At 37.1% G+C, this 25,274-nt stretch overlaps 1 protein-coding gene across 3 annotated transcripts in view; it reads right to left on the bottom strand.

The window, feature by feature from the left end:
- Positions 1 to 25,274, bottom strand: part of CDK15 (cyclin dependent kinase 15) — a 114,972-nt gene that overhangs the window by 75,893 nt on the left and 13,805 nt on the right. For all 3 annotated transcript variants that reach the window (XM_044667462.1, XM_044667461.1, XM_044667463.1), the window contains exons 5-8: positions 15,617 to 15,711; positions 8,953 to 9,015; positions 3,862 to 3,985; positions 2,773 to 2,893 (exon numbers count right to left, since the gene is read on the bottom strand). In XM_044667462.1, the coding sequence (XP_044523397.1) occupies positions 2,773 to 2,893; positions 3,862 to 3,985; positions 8,953 to 9,015; positions 15,617 to 15,711 (403 nt within the window). The remainder of the gene's footprint in view (positions 1 to 2,772; positions 2,894 to 3,861; positions 3,986 to 8,952; positions 9,016 to 15,616; positions 15,712 to 25,274) is intronic.

The raw sequence follows: 25,274 nt of genomic DNA, 5'->3' as shown, positions 1-25,274 counted from the left end.
GAATAAATCTTCCCTTAAAAGAGAACAATACTCCTTAAATTCTTATAACAAATACTAAAGGAAGAGAGTATTTAGTTTTAAGACTGCCCCCTCCCCAACATGCATGTAGTACATTTTCTGGGAGAAAAGGGAATCAGAATCTCATTCTTTGGTATTAAAATGAATTTAAAATAGCACTGATAAGTGGAGTGTCAAGATATTTCAAATAATAAACGAGGTATTCAAATAATAAATAAATTATTCAAATAATAAATGCTTTTCTTCCCTCCTCCTTTATTTTTCCTTTATTTCTAAACACCTGCATAACCTTAAGAGGCATTACTATATGTAATAAAATATCCATCAAAGACAATATGAGATTATTTGGAAAGTCTAGTAGCTGCCTAAAATCAGCTCTGTGTAGAGGACTTTGTATTCCAAAACTCAGTGTAATCTTCCTAAAATACTGTGTTATTCTTGTTAAAGCTCTCTAATTGGATCTTTTAGGGCCTGAAAAGGATATCAAGAAGAGAGAAAGATGCTAGAGGATTAAGAAATGCTGGGAGTAAGTGTCAGTAAAACCTACTGGTATATTTTCTATAATATAACCAAGGTGCTACCTGTTAACTTTATGTAAACCCTACCACTAACCTGCTGCTATGAAGAGACTTTTATAAGGCACCACTTATTAAAATTAGTTTTTTTAAAGACAAAAGACTTAATACTCACTGCCATATGCCTTTTCAAATGGAATTCTGCTTGGATTCCATGGGGATTACATGGTCCAATAGAATAAGATTAGGTTTTTTCTTCCCTTCAATTAGCAATCCTTTTCTCTTCCCCTTTCCCCATTCCTCTCATGGTTTTTTCCCCCACTCAGATTTACCCTTTCTCCTGGTGAAAGAAAAAAAAAATCCTAATTTAAACTCTAGTGTTCTGTGATTGCCCTGTTGATTCTTAGTATAATAAACTCATTTTTAAAGTGTTCATTTTTCTAGTCCCACATTGTATTTGACGTGTTATAAAAGCAGAATAATAACAAAACTTCAACACTTCAAGAATCTGATTCCATTGTCCATGTATATAAATTATACTCCTTCTATACTTTATTAAATGGTTTTTGGTCTTCATGAGTTTTGCTATGGCCCCAAACAACCAATACCAGGTGGATTACATTCTGAGGATGAATCTCTGAAAATAGCAAGGCTGACATTCAGAAAACAATCAGATACTATTCCTGGGTGGACCAGACTTTAAGCCTTTCCAGCCTGGGAGGAGGAGCTAAAGCTCTCCTGTGATAACTTTTTAGATCTCAGGGTCAACTCTGAGCCATAAAGAGTCACTGAGGTAGTTTAGCAGAGGAAGAGAAAACGAATAAGAAACAATAACTTTAATTTGTACTTTTCAAATTCAATTTCATTATTCAGGGGCAATGATGCTGAGGAACTCACTGGTGACCCTGTTTAAGAGCTTTGCTCCATAGTCATTTTCTGCAATACCATCGTACTTAGTCCAAAAGTCCAAATGCCACAGAAACCTTGGAAATGTCATTGGAGGACAGGACTAATTGATGGATGCATCTGCAATTTGACTAACAAGTTATCTTTCCTGGAATTATGCTGAGGTGTTAGTTAATTAGTAGCTTCAGAGGTATTTAATGTAACATTTCTGGTGCTCTTTTTAAGTTTTTGAGAGACCCTAGATTTATGTATATTGTTACGATTAAAAATAATAAAGACTGATATAAATATAGAAATTATTTTTAAGGTCCCCACGTGTCCATAGAAAAAAATATATATATACTTTTAAATGGCATCTCCCAAATTCCAATTAACAATATCTATATCTATATCTATAATATGTATATTTATGAACAATATCAATAGTGCCTGGTGTTTCTCTAATACTGTTCTTCTAAGAAAATCAAATAAACCCATAAATGCTAAGAAATTAATTGTAACTCCAAATCATAATAGATCTAAAAGGGAAAACCCTAAATGGCTAGGATAACTCTGGGTATGCAATCCAGATGATTTCAGAAATCTTAATATACAGAGGTAGCCTTTAAGGTCCAGATTCAATACTGCATCTTATGGAACTCCAAAAGCCCCCAATTCTACTATAAAGCTCTAAAGCAGCTCCTACCATTGCATGGGGGGAGATTCATCCCATGCATTTCTTGTGAGTTAGAAAGAAGGCAGACATCATTATCCCATTTTAATAAATCAAGAAATCAAAGGGTCAGAAAAAATTAGGTAACATACATAGAAGGTATAATAAATGCTTATTGATTGATATAAGATTTCATAATCTGTGAATTTAGAATCTGTGATTTTAGAATAAGGATTTTCTAATTTGCTGTCTTTATGGTGTTTTTATCCCAACTAGACTCCAATGAATTAATTTTCCTATGTAGTTTTTATTTTTCTTAGAAAATAAATGATTGGGGGCAGCTGGGTGGCTCAGTAGATTGAGAACCAAGCCCAGAGATGGGAGGTCCTAGGTTCAAATGTGACCTCAGACACTTCCTAGCTGTGTGACCTTGGGCAAGTCACTTAAACCCCATTGCCTAGCCCTTATCACTTTTCTGCCTTGGAACCATATATCAGTATTGGTTCTAAGATGGAAGGTAAGGGTTTAAATAAAAAGAAATAAATGATTATAGAAGGCCACACAGTTCTTGCTCCTAAGGAGTTAAAAATATAACAGAGGTGACATTACCAGCCTTTATAGGTAACTGTTAGACTATGTTGCTTATTTTCAGGACATTAAATACTTTAATATCAATCTTACCAGATATCCAAATCAGAGGAATATTCTGTGGCTCCTAGCAATGCATCTGGAGGACGATACCAGAGTGTCACTACTTCCGAAGAGTATGTCTGACTGGGGATGGACTTAGCCCGAGCAAGACCTACAAGATTATAAAAAAAAATATATGCAAGGTCTTATATCTCTATGTCCCCTAGGAAAATGGCAGTTGATTTTACCAAGGAAGCAAACAAGTCGTGGGAGAATACAGGTGAAAAAGCAAACACGAAAAAATTAGATCATTAGTTTTAATTCATAGACACCCAATTTGCCTTTTTTCATCAAAGTTTCTCTAAGCACAATATATCATTTTAGTGAGTTTCTACTTTGGGAATTTTTTCCCAGCCACTCTACCTTCCTTAAGAATCAGGATATAATGGACAAAGGAAAGGGATTTTGACATGTCTGAGTCATGAGACATAAAGACATGAGGGCAAGAGGGGTCTCTACCACTTTAATAACTAAAAAAGAAATGCTTTCGTTTCTGTTAATGTCAAATTAATTAAAAATTGTTTCTGGCAGATTTGTGCCAAAAATACAAAGGTTATATTTTTTTTCTTTGATATCTTACACTAAGGCTAGTTCTGCCCTAAGGCAACCACCCAGAACTTGATACTTTGAACAAGTACACCATAATATTACTTTGGAAAAGAGTTGACCTCTTTCTCCTCCCTTTCTACTATATGTCCAAATTATCCTAAGAATTTGTGTTTTAGCTTAGGTTCAGAATTTCCACAGAGCGAGAGTCCTTCAGCAAACTATAGTTTGAAAATCTTTCCTCAATGCTGAATACCTTCACATAATTTGACTTGCTGCCACTATTGAAATAGTGTTTATTGCCTTGCAGGTTTGATGCCAACTTTTGGCCTCTCATGACCCAACAGCAGTGAGCATTCTCTCCCTATTTTGTGCCGTCTAGAATTTAGAAGATGCTTACTAACTACTGTATCTCTCAGGGTCCCATGTCCAAAGACCTGATCTAGTCAATGCATTGGATAAATAAACTTGTGCACACAAAAGCATCATTGTTCATAAATGAGAAGGAGACCAGGGAAGGAGGGATTGACTCACCAAAATCAGCTAATTTGAGTTCTCCCAGATAACTGATGAGTAAGTTCTGAGGTTTCAGATCCCGGTGAAGAATGTGTTGATGGTGGATGTAAGCCAGGCCCCTCAAAAGTTGAAACATGAAGAGCTGGAAAGAATAACCATCATACCTAAGCAGATTTGTGCTATCATGTGCTAATATCCACCCTAAATCAAAAACAGTTTTCTAAGAGAGGTAAAGGATGGTAAAATTATGCTTTGAGAGAAACAAAAACTAAAATACTTTTTTTAAAAATAGCATGAGTAAGACCCTAGTCTAAAACAAAGAAAATCTATAATTTTCTGCCTTCTCTTGATTAATTTCTATTCAATTATTATCATTTATTATACTTGACTAGGTACAAGGTTCTATACTATGTGTCAGGGATACAAAGATGGATAAGATACAGGCTTTTCTCTCAAAAAACTTAGAATTTAATGAGGGTGGGGGCAGGTAGGTGGCTCACTGGATTGGGAGGTGCTGGATTCAAATTTGATCTCAGATACTTCCTAGTATATGACTTAACCCCCATTGCCTAGCCTTAGCACTCTTTCTCCTTAGAACCAATCCATAGTATTGACTCTAAGATGGAAGGTAGGGGGTTAAAAAAATTTAATGAGGAAGGAGGGGTCAAAGGATGAGCAAACAGATAACTATGTTGCATGGAAAAATGTGTACTAAGTGAAAAGGAAAGGTTTTGACGAAGTATTATTTCTTATTTAAGGAGGATAAGACTCATCACTTTTGCATGATGGAGTAAAAAAGGTAGTTAGGGAAGGAAGGATTCATGAAAAAAATGACATATTTGTTGGGAAATCATTTAATTAATATAATTTTTGGTCAGACCAAATGGTTTCTGAAGTTCCTCCCAACTCAGAGATTTTGCAGTTCTGTGAGTTGTTTGAGAATGGGATGGCAGAAAGGGAAGACTTCATTCCAGGCATGGGGACAGAGTGATCAAAGGCAGGAAACTGAGGTGGACAGGATGAGATAAGATGGAGGCAGATTGTAGAAGACCTAATTTTCAAGTACTTCTACAGGCAGTTTATACTTTGCTCAGCAGGCAACTGTGAATCACTAAAAGTTTTTGAGTGGAAGAATAGATGAGATAATAACTCTGCATTAGGAATATTCCTTAAACAATAGTATGAAGGATGGATTGGAAGGAGAAGGACAAGAAGCAGAAGAACCAATTCAAAGAATATTAGAATAGTCAAGGAATGAAGAAATAAGTCCCTGAACCAGTTGAGAGAAGAGGTGAGGCTAGATATGAAATATTATTGTAAAGATAGAAACAACCAGATTTGACAAATAATCAGATTGTGGAATAAAGGAGAGAAATTATCAAATATAACTCCTAGGTTATAAGGCTGGGAAATTGGGGAAATGGTATTGACATGATCAGAAATAGGGAAATTGGGGAAGGGGGAGGCTTAGCTCCTTGATACAGAAGAAGGGGCCTTTATCTTCAAAATTGCAGTTTTGTAATTTTGCAAAATTGCAGCATTAGTAATCAAGCTTCCAGAGAAAAGCATCACCTAAATAGTCCAAAGAAAAGTAGGACTTCCCAGCATCGAATTTAGCTTGAGATAAATGTTAACCTAGAAATGGTTCTACAAGCTTTAAATTTTATTGTATCTCAGATGTCCTTAGAATAATAGACAATAGCCTGGGAAAGACATAATCAATTGACCCTGAGGAGTGGAGTCATGGTTATCTTTTTGTCTATTCTAACAATCCCAGATTGTTAAAATATTTATTTCTGATTTAAAATGTTCATATTTCATATTTTAAAATATTTTAATTCATATTTTAAGATATTGGGAAAAGACTACACATGATGGATTTTAAAAAAAAAGGAAACTAAATACCAGAGGAGATACTGATGGGAAAAAATAAAACATAGAAAGAAAAGGAATGAAGGGGGGAAAGAAAAAAAAAATTCCACATCAAATTGAGAAATATTTCGTGTGGTTATAAAGCCTGGGAATTAGAAAAGTTATCAACAACCAATCAGTTTTCCACCAGTACTGATGCCAAAGAGAGGAAAAAATGTATACTATCCTAAGTGTCTCTTGCTATTTCTTCCAATGCCACTGGCAACGAAGAATTCAAAAGCTAACATTCGTGTTTAGGTAGATTATGCCAGCCCAGAACATGCTCCTACAGTTCAAAAAAGAAAGTGCCAACCCTAGCATTCCTGATGACATGGAGACAGTGGCAGAATTAAATGAGTGAATCAATTTTTCCACCCTATTAGGGAACCTGGGCTTCACAGAGAGGTGCCAAGTCCAGTGCTCAGCTGTTAGTAGCATGTAGACTTTGAAACCAAATTTAGTGAGTGGCATGGTCTGACACAGAATCAGGAGCCAGAAATGTTTGAGGCATTAGACACCTGATTTGCTTTGGTCAAACCACTTAACTTACCTGCTATTGGTTACCTGTCAGAGAACATTTATCCTCTACTAGCTTTGCTGATTTTTCAGTCACATGATAGTCCATCGTGTGAAAATGTCCTTGTTCTCTCTCTCCCCATGCCAGATTCCCACTAGTTCCATGATACTTGCTAATGCCCTTCCTTATTATGAGAAAGCAAGCTCAATTATATAATATAGAGAACAGTGAGATGAGTAAAGCTGGATAAGACTGGAAGTGAGTTGAAAGTTTAACTGCAGATATCACAAATGTAAATGACCATGAAAAAGGGAATAGAAAAAGATTATAGGAGAAGAGATAAAAGGAAGGATAGCAGAAAGATATGCTTCAATATGAAATATTTCAATGTGGAGGGAAGAAAGGAGAAAGGACAGGATAAGGAAGAGGACACAGTTAGAAAGAAGGAAGCAAACAATGAACGAGCAATTTATTAATCACTTAGCAATGGGGATCCAAAACAACTAGCCAAATCACGATCCCTGCCTCAAAAGAACTCCCATTCTAACGAGAGAAACAGCCTGCAAACAACTATGTCTAAACAAGACATAGACTGTGTAAATGAGAAGTACTTTCAAATCAAAGTGGGGGAGCTGGGAGCCAGGTTAGGAAATGCCTTTCTTGGAAAATGCAAGTTGAGGTGAGATGTCAGAAGCCAATGAATGCAGGAGGCAGAGTAGGATAAGACTAAGAAAAGGACAAAGCACAGAAAAGGGAAGAAGAAGAAAAGGAAAGGGCATGGACTCATAAGGTGCTGTTACTCCTCCAGCACTTATTCATTTTCTGTTTGGGAGATAGATGATGAATGCTAACAATTATTCCTTCTCATTCCAGCATTTTCAATCTCTTCCTCTGGCTCCTTTCTCTTCTGCCCACAACATATTTAGTTTTCTCCTACTCTTAAAAAAAGAAAGGGGAAAAACTCCTCAGATATGCTGTTTCTTCTTCCCTTGCTAGTATGGGTGGAATGCTCTGTGCTAGCGCCCATCATTTCCTTACAACATATTCATTCCCTGAACACCTACAATCTATCTTCTGTTCCCACCACTCTACCAAAATGGCTCTCTCAAATATCTTCAATAATGTCAGGCACCAAATCCAAAGGCTTTTCTGTAATACTGTGCCTTCTTCATCTTATGGGAGTTTTTGTCTGCCACTTCCATCTTGACACTCTTCTTTTGTGACAGGTTATTATCTCAATTCTCCTCTTACTTCTCTGACTATTCTACCCATGTATCTTTCACTAGTTCCCCCTACCTCTTAAATTTGGGCATTCATCAAGGTTCTGCCTGTCTTCTGTCATCTTCTCTTCTCTCTACATATTTTCCTTTCAGTGATATAATCTGGTCGGTCCTGAGGCTTTAGCAATTCCCTCTATGTAGCTGTCTCCAATATCCCTATCTATAGTCGTACCTTTTTCTCTAAGTTCTGTTCCTAAATTTTTAACCAGCTGGACACCCACCAAGATGTAACACTATCATTTCTAATTCAGTAGAATTTAATCATAACATAAATATAAAATATATATTATTGTTTGTCTATCGTATTATATTTCATATTGTATTTTTATGTATTATAAATTTGCACAAAATATAATTAAAATAATATAAAATAATTTAATTGAACCCAGTCTCATTACCTTCATGTCCAAATCAGAGCTTCTATTTCTGTGAAACCACCTTTTCTCTAATTACCTAGGCTTGGACCTTGGGGGACCATCTTTGAATGTGGGCTGGTGAGAGGGAGAGGGTCAATTAGCCACCAAAGCCATGTCAAATCTTCCTTAAAAATGCTTCAAAGCTAGTTCTTCCTTTCTCTTCTCACAGTTACCATTCTAGTTCAAACATTTATTACCATTCTTTTTAAACTACTACAATAGTCTCTGCCTCTGGTCTCACCTTCCATTTTATCTTACAAAGCTCTGCCAGATTCATCTTCTTATAGCAGAGGTAGGATCATGTAATTAAAAAAAAAGACAAAATCCCCTTCAAAATGCTGTCTTGACTTTCCTTGCTTTCATTATTGAACGTATAGAAAGAGTACTCTGTTCTTGCCACTGTATTCTTTTCATATATTCTCTCCTTAATCCCCTATAATCTAGCTTCTGTTCTCACCACTCTACTGAAACTGCTCCTTCAACCATCACCAGTAACTTCAATCACCAAATCCAAAGGGCTTTTTACTGAAATTTCTCCTTCATCTGTTACCAAAAACCTCAATCACCACATCCAAAGCCCTTTCTTGACCTGACAGCATTTGTTAGCCACTGGTCCCTCCCTTCTCCAGTCCATGCTACACATTGGTGCCAAGGTAATCTTCCAAAAGCAGGGCTATGATCATGCTGCTCAAAACCAAAACCAAACTAAGCACTTCCATAACTCCCTGTTGTCTGTAGCACAAAGTTAAAAACTATTTAGTTTGGCAGTCAAGTCCTCTCCTAATCCAATGCCAGCCCAACTGCCCAGTTTTATCTCCCACTCCTCCCCATATTGCATTTGTCCTTTTCTTGCTAAAACTGGGAGTGGAATATTAGTGACTGTTCACTTGTTTGATAGCTCAAGAGTTGAAATGATCTATTTTGTAACAAAAATACATTTTAAAATTCTTCTATTTCAAAAAACCATATCCCTTAAAGTACTCACCCTGACATTGTGAGGATGAAGACCTCCTGGATGTTGAGACATATACTGGGCCAGATCGGTATGCTAAATGAGATAGTGAGATCAAGAAGAAGGAAAAGTTGAATAGAAAAATAAAGTTATTATACACAGATATCAGCTTTTAGGCAGGTAGCAGACCTTCAGAATGTATTCTGAAATTTTTAATGCACTGAAAATTGGAAGACAAAGAGGTAAACTGGTTAATGGCTATAATTTTTTCCTGATAAATATCTCAGTTCCAAGACATTTTATAAGCCATTCCCCAGTAGATAAGTGGCTAACGGCTATAAACAATCAGTTTTTAAAGAAAGAAATCTAAATTATCCACAATCAAATGAAAGGGGCAGAGTCAAAAAAGCTGAGTAATAAGAGCAGTGCAGTGGACTCCCTACCACATATTCCAAATAGATCTAGAAAATGCATGAGACCAAATCCTGGTAGGGAAATCCAGAAGAAAAAAAAATCACAGTGAATCCTTTGTCCAACCCAGGTTAGCACAGGGAGACAGATAGGGAAGTCTGTGAGCACTTTATAGAGGGACAATCTGGGAGCACCCCAGCACACAGAAACAGGCTATACTCTTGGGCAAGAGGAGGTCTTGGATCCATATTGGGGTACAGTGACAGTTGCCAACTGGCAGGTCTGTTGACTACTGCCTAGGTCCGTGTTATAGATCCAAGTCAGGGTGAGAATGAGTGGTATTCCCTAGTGGGTAGTCTTATGGGGAAAACCAGGTTTGACTATAAGGGAAATGACCGTTGACAGAAATGGCAATTAAGCCTGACTGTCACTCTGCCCCACCCAGCCTGGAATAACCTCAAAGGGTTAAATACATTCAATGAGGACTTTAAAGTACTAGAAAACACAGAGGGAAAGAGTTTAATTGTAATATGAGGGGTGTTGTGAGGAGGATTACTTAGTTGTTATTTAGGAGACCTAACGGGAAGGACTTGAGAATTCCACATGGAATGGGGAAGCAGGAAGTGTACCTCGCTCTCGGGGACAGACTCCATGGTGGGTGGGACAAGTTATAACTGTCCTGGGAGACCTCAGATTTCCAGAGATCCTGAAGGAAGACTGACAACTACTTGTGGGAGATTTTGGTAGAGACTATTAATCCCAACTTGAGTTGCAGGTTAATTTGGGCTGGGTTAGCTCCCAGAATCTACCCACCTGAAAGAGCACTGCTAATGGTCCTGGAGGAGTTGCAACATCGCTGGAGTGTGTCAGGACTCTGCTGTGAGGATTCCCACTTCAGTCCTGCTATTCTCTGAGCCCTGCCTTGCTTTAGTTCTCAGTTCAGTGTAGATAAGTCCCTCCCCTGACCCTGTGGTTTGCCCTTAGTCTGGAAGTGTAGAAACCCCTATTCCCATCCTTTACCATAATTCCCTTAATTAAATTTGCTATAAAATCTTGTCATTTGCTTGCTAGTTTTCATAGGCCCCTTGTCTAGATGGTGCAGGGTGACAGTGAGGGTCTAACTGCCACTTCTGTTAACATTTTCCTTAGCACTTAAATCCAGTCTCCCTACCTTGTTTGGTCCTACCTTCTGTCATTCCTGTCTCCCTCACACCCTTCTGGACCCACGTTTAATATTTAAGTCAACTCCCCTGGTTTTCCTCATAAGAGGGGATAGGAGAGGCGGTGAGGTGAAACTATATCTAACTGCCCAGGACTGGAGTCAAAAAGGGTAAGTTCCTTAGCCAACCTAGCTTCTACCAGGTTTGACATCTTGACTAAAGACCTGAGGAAGAGGGCTTGGGTTTGGGGTCTCACAACTGATCCAGAGATGTTTTCAGGATACCAGGAACAAACTCCTCCACAGCTGGTGATCCAAAGTAGCCAGGTAGGGAAAAATGTCTGCAGACTGCCCACCAGAACACAGGCCACTTCCCTACTCAGAGTTGACTTGCAGGATTGATGTCTTCAGCCTTCACAACCTTCACCACTCTCCAAGATCCCAGGTCAAAAGGGACTGCAGATGGCACTTCTGCTCTGAACCCCTCACAGCACAGCAGCCTGTCTGTTGCTCAGCACTCTCCTCCCTACCCCCAGCATTCTATTCAGAGTGTCCATGACTTCCAGCAAAGGCTTTCCCTAACATGCTTACACAAATCTGCTTTTAAACTTTTATAGCCTATACCTATACAGTATTACAGTATAATAGTATACTATTACAGTAGTCCATGAATGGTATAGGGAGAAAGGAAGAATTTCAGAAGCCAGCAACTTTGGTTTGTGTCAGCCCCCAAAATAGAGCTGGATCTCAGTTCCAGTGTCTAGCTTAGTCTTCAAAGGAGGGTATTCTAGTCAAGGTGGGCATCCTGGACCAAAAGGGTGTCTATAGTTCTGCCCTTCTGAACCAATAGAGCTTCCCAACTGGTTGATAGAGGAGGAATCCAGCAATAGTTCACTCTTGCACAGACCCTAAAACTAGCCAGCAACTTGCTGAGCTGAGTCTAGGATGTCAGTAAGCAGACTTTTCCCTGCATCAGACAGACTACTTGGGGAGCACTAAAAGCTTGCAGGTCCTTAGTTTTCCCTGAGACCCTGAAATAACATAACATTCAATACCCAAGAAAGCAGTAACATGATCAACCCAGACCTTCCTTCCTGAAGTGCCACAGAGTCTTACCCTTCTTAGTCCTAAGTGATAAGTAGACTGGAAGAACAGACAAACAATCCCACCATAATTATGGTAGTAGGGAAGGTCAAGACACAAACCCAGAAGATAAGAAGAACTCCAAAATATCTACAAGCAAAGACTAAGAGGAAAAGACAGTGTGGGCACAAACTCAACTAGAATCCTGGAAGAGATGAAGCAAGACTTTAAAAAAAATTTTAAACACATTAAAATTGTGTTCATCAATGTAAATGAGAGCACTTGAGGGAAAATTTTTGAAAAGAGAAATAAAGCTATGGAGAAAAGAATTGAAAAGGGAATCAATAACTTGGCACAAGAGGTACAAAAACTTGTTCAAGCAACAAACTCCACTGAAAATTAGAAAGGGCTAAATAGAAGTCAATAATTTCTTGACAAGAAATATTAAAAAAAAGTCAAAGGTCAAAAAAAGAGAAGATAATGTAAGATATAGTAAAAACAACTAAATTGTAAAACAGATTGAGAAGAAAAAATTAAGAATCACTATTCTATCTGAAAATAAGGGCCTAAATAATATATTTCAAGAAAGACTAAAACTGTCCATAGCTCTTGGAACCAGAAAGCAAAGTAGAAGCAGAAAGACACCATCAATTACTCCATAAAAGAAAGCCCAAAATAAAAATTCCCAGAAAAGTCATAGCCAAAATCCAGAACTTTCATTTTGGAGAGAAAATACTGTACACAGCCAGAAAGATTTCAAATACCGAGGAGACACAGTCCAAGTCCCTTAGCAGCTACCACTATAGAGAAGCAGAGTATTTGGAATATGATATTCCAGAAGGCAAAAAATATGGGTTTTCAGCCAAGAATAATTTAGCCAGAAAAACTGAATATAAAGCTACTGGGATAAATATTTCTCTAATAAAATTGAGGACTTCCAAACAATCCTTCTGAGAAGCCCAGGCTACAAAGAGATTTAATTTTCAAATAGAGAAATGAAGAGAAACATAAAAAGGCATAAATGTGAGTAAATAATAATAAAGAAAAAAAGAATAAATTGCTTTATTCAGTACAACACATTCAAAGATGGGGAGATGATACATGTGACCCCCATGGATCCTATTATCACCAGAGTTCACAGAAAGAATCTAATTAGACATGAGCTGTTATGGTTCTGTTATGTCTTGATCTTAAGTAAAGAATGGAAATAAAAGAAAGAAAGAAAAATATACTGTGGGGGAAGGAAAAGGAAGTTTGGGAGAAATTATCTCACATAATCAGAGTGCACAAGTTGGTTTCTATACAAAGAATAAAGAGTGGAGAGTATGATTAAAATTTAAACCTCACTCTCATCTGAACTGGTTAAAAGAAGAAAAAATATGTATATATGCTCTCCATTGGGTATATAAATTCATTTCATCCCATAGAGAAGTAAGAGGAAAAGAGGATAAGGAGGATAGAAGGATTAGAGTGAGGATATATTAAGGGAGAGATTAATCCTAAGCAATACAACTTCTAAGGATATACAAAAATATTTAAAACTCTTTAAGGAGGCAAAGAATGAGATTCAGGGGCAGGTAGAGGATTCATAAAATGAGGAATAAAAAATGATAAACAATTATGGTATATAAATGTGATGGAATAATATTGTGTTGAACTTTTATTAATATAATGACAAACTAGGATTCCAGAGGACTAATAAGGAAATATGCTACCTGCTTCCTGATAGAGATGTGTAGGACTCAGAGTGCAGAATGAGACAAATTTTTTTTCATCTGGCCAATGTGGAAATTTGTTTTAGTTGACTATACATTCTTATGACATTTTTTTTGTTGTGTTCTTAATGAGTGGTTGATATGAAAGGGTGAGAAGGCAGTTCTTGATTGATTAAAACAATTTAAAAAAGAAAAGAAAAAAGAATCATATGAAGAAATGTTCTAAATCACGAGTAATATAAGAAATTCAAATTAAAGCAACTGCGAAGTATCTCCTCATATATATCAGACTGGCAAAGCTGACAAAAGAGGAAATATTGGAGGGACCTTAGTGAAAACAGGTCCACCATTGGTAAAGCTGTGAATTGGTCCACTAGTTCTAGAAAGCAATTTGGAACTATGCCCAGAAAAGGATAAACTGTACATATTCTTTGAACTAGTAATACCTCTACTAGACCTAATGCTCCAAAGAAGTCAAAGGAAGAAAAGAATCTAAATGTACAAAAACATCTGTAGCAATCCTTTTCCTGGTAGCCAAAGATTGGAAACTAAAAAAGGGAAATGGCTAAAAAAATTATGGCTTATAAATGTAATATATTATTTTGCAATAAGAAATGATGAAATGAAACCATTTCAGAGGGAAATAGTAAGACTTTTATGAACTGATGTAGAGTGAAGTGAGTAGAACCAGGAGAACAACTTCTCTAAAGATAATATTATAGCAGAACACAATTTTAAGACTTTAGAACTCTTACTAAGTCAATGTTAAACCACAAGTCAAGTCCAAAAAAAAATGAAGATGAAACATGACACATCCTGACAGATGTGATGAACTTAAAATTCAAAAAGAGATAAATATTTTTGGATGTGACTAATGTAGGAATTTGTTTTAATGGACTAACCAACTTGTCCATCAAATACTGAATTCTAGTTAATATCAAGGTTTTGAAAAAATTATTCAATGGAGAGGTAGTAGAAGGGAGAGTTTAATTTTTTAAATGCTTGTTAATGAGGGGGAAAGGACTTACTTATACAAAAATATTTATAGCTGCTCTTTTTGGGGTGGCAAAGGACTGGAAATTAAGGGGATATCCATCATTTGAGGAATGGCTGAACAGATTGTGATATATGATGTGATGGATATAGAATGATGAACAGGATGATTTCAGAAAGAGCTGGAAAAATCTATATGAACTGATGCAGAGTGAAATAAGCAGAACCAGAAAAACAGTTACAGTATAGAATGATAAACTGTGATAGACTTAGCTATCATTGGCAATATGATAATCAAGGGCAATTCCGAGGGACTTATGACAAAAAATGCTATCCACCTCCAGAGAAAAAACTGTTGGAGTCAGAATGCACATAAAAGCATATGATTTTTCAGTTATTTATTTGTATTTACATTTCAGGGTTTTGGTCTTATAATATTACATACAAAAATGAACAATAAAGAAATATGTTTTACATGATAATATATGTATAACCCAGATCAAATTGCCTGCCAACACCAGGATGGGGAAGGGATGGAAGGGAGGAAAATAAGTTCGATCACATAACTTAGGAAAATTGGGTGGAAATCTGTTATAACATTTAATTGGTAATAAATAAAATGCTTGCTAATTGAAGAAAACAAAAATAATAAACTATTTTTTCAAAAGAAGATATTGTGAGGTCTAATCTCTGGCATTTTTAATGATCTAAGTGTTTAGTATTAGAACTAAGTGTTTAATATTAAAAAACCTTGACTCTGGCTAAGTGCATTCTCTAGTAAATAACATGACCCATTCAAAGTAACTAGACATAACATCCCAGTTAAATCTGATCCCATTGGATATGGCTCTCCATGTATGTTCATTCTCAGAGTGTACTGAAAAACAAATCACACTAGCCAAAGGTACTTGATTGCATATTTTCTTGACGTTTATTTAGCTGTTCCCCACCTCCATTTTTTCTTTTTAGTTCACTTGTGAAAAATCACTAAGAAGCATGCCAGTAGGGATGGTGGAGAGTTTCTACCATGTTCTCATTATGGCAGTGAAACAGTAAAAAGAGATAATCACATTAAAGCATCTCAAGTTTTCCCCAGCAAATGAGACTTACACACTTATCGTCAGAAGAGAGAAAGGAGACTTTAGAAGTGGAGGGTAAGAAGTAAAAGGAGAGTGAGAATAAAAGCAATAAGGCACTGCTAATCACAGTAATGAAATTTTCCATAATACCTTCCACATTGTAATAAAAGTTTTATAATGCCATAAAATATTAACAGATTCATTATACAAGCACCAGGCTTTTTCCTGGTGCTTTGTAAAATGCTAGAACAACTCACCATGTATTCAAAAACAAAAGTCAGGGTCTCTTTGGTGTGGATAATGTCATGCAGGAGCACAATATTGGCATGCTTCAAACCCTTCAGGAGGGAGGCTAAGGAAATTAAAAAATAAAATCAATCCATTGATAATAAGACAGATACTTTGAAAATTTCTTAAAATAGGTTCAATTTGATATCTTTCATTAGCTCTATTAGCTGTCTGAGAAAGTCCCCCTTTCCAAGAAATAGTGCTTATAATAGCAAAGGACTGCATCATTATTTTGTACAGGGTAAATCAATAAAAGTTTGCTTTTCGGAGAGGCTGCATTGGCTGCATTAGGCTCAAATAATAATGTGCTTCCATCTACTCAATCAATTTCATCCTAGCATTCAAAGAGCTTTTCAGACTTTATCCTGTGGGAGCATGATCATCCCTGCCATAGAAATGAAAGCTTTGAGAGAATAACGTGACAATCCCAAATTTACTAGCTGAGTCAGTGGCAAACTTGGGAATTACTTGAATCCTCTAAGCTCTAAAACAGGGTCCTTAACCCATTTTGTATCATGGACCCCTCTGGCAATCTGGTAAAGCCTATGGAGCTTTCCCAGAATAATGTTTTTCAATAAATAAAACAATATATTTACATATAGGTACATATATGTATATATAGGATTACAGAGAGAGCCAATTATATTGAAATAAAAGTGTGATTTTTTTTTCCCATTCAAGTTCACAGGTCCCCTAAAATCTATCATAGATCCCAGTAAGGTTCACGGATCTCAGATTAAGAACTTCTGCTCTAGAAGAAATCTATACCTGCTCCAGACTTTCTTCCTTTAAAAAAAACAAATACAAAACAAAACAAAAAGAGGCCCCTTTAGGGTCTGGAACTACAACTGGAGGGCAAGAGATGTATAGCAAGACACCTAGTGAAGGAATTAGTTTTCTTGCAAGGAATGCTGCACAGACAAGTAATTGTTTGGGGGGAGAAAAGAGATCATGTGTCTCTCTTACAACCCTAAGAAATGCAGAATCCAGCAAAAATTGTGTAGCATAGCACTGATCCCTTATCCCTTCCCTCCCCCCCAAATTTTTGTAAGGTGAAAGAAGCAGTTCTTATCAGAGAAATCACGGAAGGGAAGTACATCAATAAATACTTGTTTTCTTCCCTCTTCTCATTTCCCCCTTGTAATCATATCTATTTTATTTTATACATTTAAAAATCTTTTTGTGGGGAGTAGCCTCCTACTTGGTCCCTGCCTCAAGTGTCTCTTCTTTCCCTCCACATGATCACCAAAGTGATAGTCTTCTTTTTCAAAAAATTCTTACCTTCCATCTTAGTCAATATTGTGTATTGATTCTAAGACAGAAAAGTGGTAAGAGCTGGCAATTGGGGTTCAGTGACTTATCCAGGTTTGCATCGCTAGGAAGAATCTGAGTCCACATTTGAACCCAGGACTTCTCATCTCTATGACCAACTCTCAATCCACTGAACCTCCCAACTAACTGCCCTCAAAGTAATATTTTTTTAAAGAACAGATCTGACCATGTCACTATAATATAAACTATTTTGTTTATCTATTAGCTCCAGGATTTAAAATAAATTTTTATACGTGAGGTTTTGTCTGATTCCCGACCATAGTTGCTAATTCCTTCCCCAAAGTCACCTACTTTCTATTTTATTTATGACTATATATGTACACATTGTCTTTCTCAGCTAAACTATAATCGCCTTGAGGACAAGACTATTTTTATTTTGTTGTTTTTATATCCCTAACACCTAGCACAGTGCCTGGAAAATATCAGACACTTAACAAATGTTTGTTCGCTTGATTGATTGAAGAGCAAATGCCTTAAAGCAATGCCAGATCATGACTCTGTGAAAGCCCATGCCTGGGACAGCAATAGAGGGAGAACATTAATAACTGCAAAGAGCCCCCTGGTAGGATGCATTTCAATCCTACCCCAGGAGATATTCTTCCTTCTTACTACTTCTATCTTCTTCACAATACTGTTTTAAAAAAACCCTTTTAAGGTAAGGATCTTCTTGTACAAAAATATTTATAGCAGCCCTTTTTGTGGTGGCAAAGAAATAGAAATTGAGGGGATGTCCATCAATTGAAGAATGGCTGAATAAATTGTGGTACATGTTGGTGATGGAATACTATTGTGCTATGAGAAATGATAAATAAGATGATTTCAGAAAAAGCTGGAAAGACATGCAGGAACTGATGCAGAGAGAAATAAGCGGCACTGGGAGAACATTGTACGCAATAACAGCAACATCAGATGATGATTATTTGTGAAAACTTGGCTACACTCAGCAATGCATTGATCTGAGACAATCCTGAGAGACTAATGACGGGGAATGCTATCTACCTCTGGAGAAAGAACTGATGGAGTCGTCTTTCACATCAGTGTTTCTTTGATTTTATTTTGGAGTTTGGGTTCTGCATGAGTGTGCTTTTACAATGATCAATATGGGAATATGTTTTGCATGACAATAAAAATGAGGGGAAAAAAATCCCCTTTCAGAAATGACACCTGTTATACTCATTCACACTGATTCCTGAAATGAGTTCTGAAAGATTTAGGATACAAAGGAGCCTTACAATGTAGTTAGAGAAACAAGTAGTTCCATATGTATCAAATTTAATATTAACAAAGCAAAGAAAAATGATACAGCAAAAAATCGGTATATAATTATGGGGAAACTGTTGTAGAACCTAGAGACACTACTCCCAACTAGTAGGGTGAGTCCCTCAAAGATGTTTACATAGATATTTTACAGATTTGCAGTCGCTCAAAACCATAATTCATAAGCCCCTATCTATGGGTTCACCTTCAATAGTCAACCAGAAGGCACAATCAGTTCCTTAAAAAAGCATTTCATAAAATGGCATAGTAATAAAAGTAGCAATAAAATATTTTCCCCTAAGTAGGGCTCACTTTCCCATAAATATGCTCACCCTCAATAGGAAGACTAGCTACCCAGAGGGAATTCCCATGAAAAGATACACTAAGAGAACATTTATGGCCAGGATATGTACATAGGCACTCATCTGGAAAAGCAGTTCTGTCCTCTGATGCTGGATAGCTACTGATGTCTTCTAGTGATGTCACCTGATGCTTTCCATCAGGACTGCTTCTCATGGATCTTCACTGGACCCTGTTCTAATGCAGGCAGTTCTACTACTGGATGCTCCTGAATGCTGCTCTGCATATGCCACATTCTACTCCACTGAACAAGTAGTCTCTGCCTACCATTGACAGACATGGCTCCACTGTGTGGTGAAAATTTATAACACCAATGCAAAAACTCCAAGCTAAATAGGTTTATTGAGAGATGACCAAAACTCCCAATAAAGCCAGACCCTGGTCCAGATCAGGACCAGAGACCCGGAGCCTTAGGGGATAACCTTTTTTATGCCAAAAAAGATCTGATGACAGTGACAGAAAATACAATCACCACATTAATGACACAAGTGCTGATTAAGCTAGAAAGTGTAAAAAAAAAATCACTATGGGTGGTAACGTATGTTTATTATTATAGCTGACCTTTCCAAAACCTCTGCAATAAGGAGTTGGGGGATAGTTGTTTTTCTGCTGACAATTATTATGAAATACTAGAAGTCAGCAGTTGGGTGCCTGTCTGACTATCATGTTATACAAAAGAGTATTCCTCCCGCCTTGTCTGTCTATCTTGTTATATGAAAAAAGAGGATGTGGAGGGCTAAGTGGAAACTCTGGAGTTTATAAGGTCAAGATGTAAACAAGATTTGATACCACCAAGAACTGCATTTTTCTTATATGAAGCAAATGATATTGTTTGACTATTAACTCAAAGAACTAATGATTGTGTTATGGAAATAATCATAAAGGCTAATATTATTATAATCATAAAAGGGATAGGGAATTTCACCCTCACAAAAGGATAAAGAAGCATGGAACCTCTCTGTTTCCAGTTTTTAGCTTTAACAGGTCCTTAGATAGAGGGCTATTTCTATCATGTACTTCAAGATCAAATCAGATTTTTTAAATGACTCATCAAAAAAATAAAATAGAGGGACAGCTGGGTGGCTCAATGGATTGAGATCTAGGCCTGAAGAGAGGAGAGCTTGGGTTCGAATTTAGCCTTAGACATTTCCTAGCTGTGTGACTCTGGGCAAGTCACTTAACCTCTATTTCCTCACCTTTACCACTCTTCTGCTTTAGAACCAACCCACAGTATTGATTCTAAGATGGAAGGCAAGGGTTTTTTTTTTAATTGATTAATAAATTACTTAAAATAAGAGAGAATCTGCTACCCTAGCCAAGAACCACCAAAGTCCTCAGGGACAAAATTATTCTGGGATTTTTTCTTTTCTTTAATGACCAATCTTATTCCCTTCATGATCTTATCTGTGAGGCCTGTCATCTCCAACAGGTGATTTTAAAACCCAAATTTAAAAAAAAACCCAGATTCTGAAGGACAAATCAGAGTTTTTATACTTAAATTGACAAATGGTCAAAAGATGTGAACAGACACTCTTTGGATAAAGAAATCAAAGCTATACATAATTACATGAAAAATGCTCCAAATTATTATTGATTAAAAAATCAATAATAATTTGGAGCATTTTTCATTTGTCAATTGGGATGTGGCTCATTATTATTTATTTGACAAATTTCTCTATATATTTTAGATATGAGACCTCTGTCTGAGAAACTTTCTTAATACCTATTCTTTATCTCCCTCCAACTTGCAATAGACTTATCTTGAGTTATTGCCTATCCTTCTGGTTCAAGTAACTTACATCATTCTTAAGGAGTGAAGCTAGGATGATTAGTCTCAGGATCCTAGGGATAATTAGGGGTGAAGAAATATAGACTGTAGAACATATAGGTAGGAACCCCTTTCCCTTCTTTAAAACTAGAGTTCATTGAATTAAACCCTGTTTATAAAACCTATTGTCAGTCTACTCACTTGTTAGTCTCACAGACTCCCTGGCTAGGTAGATCAGTGTGACAGTTAAGGCCCAACAGTCACTTCTGTCAACTGCCATTCCCCAAACTGCCAAACCCAATTTCCCTAACTTGTTTGGTCCCAGTCTATTGACCATTCCTGTCTCCTATTCACCCTTCTAAACCCAGATAAAATATATAAGTTAACCCCAGGTTTTACCATAAGATCATCAATTAAGGAATGACTGAATAAGTTATGGTATGTGATTGTAATGGAATACTTTTTTACCAAAAGAAATGGCAAACAAAATGATCACAAAAAAACTTATATGAAGTGAGGCAAAATGAGATGCGCAGAACCAGGAGAATGTTGTACACAATAACAACAATATTATGTGAAGATCAAATGTGAATGATTTAACTATTATCAACAAGGCAAGAATCCAGGACAACTCCAATGTCCAGATCTCTTTATCATCTCTGATAATCTGATAAGGACAGTTTAGTTGATAAGGAAATAAGGATGGAACAAGGGAGTTATCTTTTACCTCATGCTTCCAGCTCTGTCTCCAGGAGCATGGAGTTTATTATATATATATTTCAAGACTCATTTCACACAAAAGAACCCCCCCCCAAAACTTTGCAGATGCACAGAAGCCACAAATTATGTCATATCAAAACACAAAACATTGGCTTCAGAATAGACCAAGGCCAAGGCTGAATTTTGACTAGGTTCTTATCAGAAAGCCAAGTTGGGGAACATTCCTCCCAGGGTCGAATTGCCCCCACTAAGGTTTTGGCCTTGGCTATACCAGGCAGCTGCATACCCCATCAAAGGGGAAGTGTTAACCCTTTAAATTCAGGTTTGCTAGGAACTTAAAGCTTTTCAATAAGGCCACAATATTTTTCAACAAGATATCACAAGGATCACAAAAGGGGCCAAAAGAGGAGTCTCAGATTTTTATCTATTCTCTTATTGGCTTCCCACATATTAAAAGGCCAGGAAGCACCCACGGGGCTCGAACGCTCAAACGTTAGTCAGAGTAGGCAATGTTCTGATAAATCAAAGGAACCACTGGGCTAAAGCCAGCCCACACTCCAAGGCACTCGGGATAAAAAGGATATCCACTGCCATAGAAAGAATAGATGAAGTCCAAATGCATGTTGAAGCATACCATTTTTCACTTGATTTCCTCCATTAATTTTTCTCTACTCTAAGCAATATGTGCCTTGTTTCACAACATGATGAACAGGGAAATATGTATGATATAATACATGTACAGCCTATATCATATTATCTGTCTTCTGGGGGGGGGGGAAGGGTAAGAGGGAAGGAAAAAAGAGACATAGATTTTTGGACATAACTAATGTGAGAATTTGTTTCTCTTCAATAAGCATATTGATTATAATTTATTACATATTTTTAATGAATCATGCATTATATTATTGTTACATATTATGTTTTATTTATATATGTGTGTATGTAAATATACATATATATAATAAAAATAGTTACCAAATAAATGGCAAAGGCAAATAAAGTCATCTCTTCCACACAAAAGTGGTTCTATCTCTTTTCTCTCCATATTCTTTCACTATATGACCTCATCAGCGCCAAGAAGTTCAATTCTCATTTCTAAATAGATGCTTCTCACATTTATATATCTTACTCAAGTCCTTCTTGAATTCTAGTCCAACAACACTGGGTTCCTATTAGACATTTTAAATTAGATATCTCAAGAGCTTCTCAAACTTCCCATGTCCAAAATAGTCATTCTCTCCTCCCTCGCCAATCCATCTCTCTTCTGAGCTTTCCAATTACCATCAAGAGCATCATTATCCTCCTAGTCACTCAGAATTACACCATCAGTGACATCTCTGATTCCTCATTATCTTTTGCTCTACTTATCCAATCAGTTGCCAACTCTTGTCATTTCTTTCGCTACAATATCTTTGGGGCATTATTCTTCTCCCCTGCCTCCAAGTGGAGGAAAGATGTTACCCTCCTTGTACTCTGCCCCAAAATGAACAACTCCTCCAAAATTTCTCTTCCTCCTTACCAAGAGGGGAAATAAGCAGAAAATGTTTTTTTTTTTCTGATCCTGCAGCCACTGGACCCTTTAGAGCCAATGAACTATACCTCTTCATCTCTGTGTCCCTTCCCAAAGAAATTCACAGCTTCTAATCCTGGTAACATAATCAAACACAGCTCTTTGGATAGAGGTTGAAGAAACTAATTAATGTAGGAAAAGTAGGAGCTATATCCAGCCTCTAGTGGGGGAAAATATTTTAAAATAAAAATAAAAAAATGCAAAAGCTGTCTTGGGATCCAACAAAAGGGTCCAGGCTAGTGTTAAGTTTTTATACCACCTATGGTATAGAGAGGAGAGAAAGGGATTCAATAAAATAATTTATTAATTTATTAAAAAAGAAAAAAAGAAAAGTGCTAAACAAAGTCTCTCCTAACTGGGAAGAAGTTGATTTCTCCTAGATTCCTAATGGAGTCTTAGAGCTGAACATGATTTTCCACCCTCTATCAAAGAATCAGGGTGGATTGAGAGAGAATGATGAGCCACCTCTTCATTGGCTATTCTTCAATGATAGATGTCTTGGGGTATGTAAGGGAAGACCAAATAATGGGTTACAAAATTGTATTTAATAATCTACATGGTGGAATTTCTTGGTTTTTGATCACTGAGAGAGATCATTGATTTATTCACATATTAGTTATTAGCCTAATCAATAAATTGATTTTCTTACCTGGAAAAAAAAGAGTGACTCCCCTAATGCATTACCATCCTATCATCCATGTTGACACTGGCATCTCCCATGTGAGAAGGCACATATTGCATAATTGAAGTTAGAGGATGTGTAGAAAAATATGGGTTTCATGAGAAGAAGAATGGTACATAGACAAATAAGAATGTAAGAATAATAGTGAGGAGAAGGAAAAAAGGAAATGCCTGGGAATCCATTGAATGATTAAAAAAGCAGTTGTAAGAATTTAAATTTAGGTTTTATGCTAAATATGAGAATTCTAAAGCAATATTGTGGTCACTGATTTAAAAATATTATAGCTTAAGTCAAAATGACTTTTAGCCGCTTTATTTATAAAGAGGTAGAAAGAGTGAGATTGTCCAGACCACAAATGTGAATCCGAAAATGAATCTCACAAGAATCCAAAGTCCTAATTAGGAAGCTGAAATCCAAAGAACCAGGAGATGCTCAAGAATCAACCGTACACACAAAAGGCTAAGACTGCCAAGAATCTCACCAGAAATCACAGAAATCACTCTGAAGGGAGTGTCCCACCAAAGGGCAGAGAATAGAGAAAGTCTCCTCACCGAAGAACCAAGTAAGCAATCACTCCACTCATCACTGCAAGCCAATGCAGAATCCAGGGAAAAGTTCTCTTCCTCCAGTTAGGTTTACCAATGTAGAGAGAATGACTGAATCTTCGAGCTGGCCTTTTTAAAGCAGTTTTCTCAATGTTACTTCCTGTCACTCCCCCCAATTTACAAGAACCAATCACAGTCTTTCAATTTGCCTAGCACTGCAGGGGTGGGGGTAAGGATGGGGATATTTTGGGGGTGCAGTGACCTTTGGAGCTGTGAGCTTACTCTAGTAAGTTACTTGCAAACTCTCTTACTTTGTGTCAAGTAGGAGTACTTTAAGTTCTTGATTTGTTTAGCTAAAAATAGACAAGAGGAAAGTTAATCCTATCTTCACACAGCTAAGGATATACTTGAAGAGTATCAGAATGAGAGAGGTAGCTAAGAAAGGGAGGAAGTGATACATTTATTAATTGCCTACTATGTGGCAGGCACTATGCTAAATGCTGGAGGTACAAATACAAAAGACAATCCTTGTTCTCAGCAATCCCACAATCCAACAGGGAAGACAAAAATGCAAACAGAAGCTGAAAGGGGATAGAGGGGAAGAAGCTGATATAGAGGCATGGTGGAGTCAGTCAGAGAAGTCTCAAAATAGCACAGCCAGCTAACAAATGGGTTGTTTAAGCTGAGGTCCCTCACAAATGATCTTTCAAAATTATGACTCTTGGGGCAGCTAGGTAGTTCAGTGGATTGAGAGCCAGGTCTGCAGATGGAAAGTTTAAATCTGACCTCAGATACTTCCTACCTCTATGACCCTGGGCAAGTCATTTAATTCCAGGTGCCTGGCCCTTATTACTCTTCTGCCTTAAAACCAATGCATAGTATTGATTTTAAAACAGAAGGTAATAATTGCTTCCGGGGCAGAGCCAAGATGGAGGAATGAACCAGAACAGCTCTGTGTCACTATGAGAATCCTCTCCAACCAAGATTAAAATATCACCACAAAACCAATACAGGAGTGAAAGAACCAATGAGGAGACAGAGTGAAACAACTTTCAAGAAAAGAAAGAACCCAAAAGACAGGCAGAGAACATCCAGGGCACTGGGGTGAGAGAAAAGTAGAAGCAGAAACAGGCTGTAGCAAGGAAGAAAAAGCAAGCCAAGAGCAAGCCACACACCTCCACCCCACATCTACTGTTCCATTTTTAGAACCTAAGTCCAAGCCAATATCCAGATCCTGAGATCCTTCCTGGGCAAATAGTGGTACACTATTTCAAACTTGAGGAGAAGTCTGGAGTACCAGTCCAGGGCAATCTGGACTGAAGTGGGCTGATCCTTGTGGTCCCAGAGTGAAGCCAGGAATCCCAGTCTGGGTTTTGGATAAGGTATAATACAC

Source organism: Gracilinanus agilis, chromosome 3, assembly GCF_016433145.1.
Source record: "Gracilinanus agilis isolate LMUSP501 chromosome 3, AgileGrace, whole genome shotgun sequence".
NCBI classification, from domain to species: domain Eukaryota; kingdom Metazoa; phylum Chordata; class Mammalia; order Didelphimorphia; family Didelphidae; genus Gracilinanus; species Gracilinanus agilis.
Note: the sequence above shows the minus strand (reverse complement) of the source record. Positions and strands in the feature narration are given on the sequence as shown.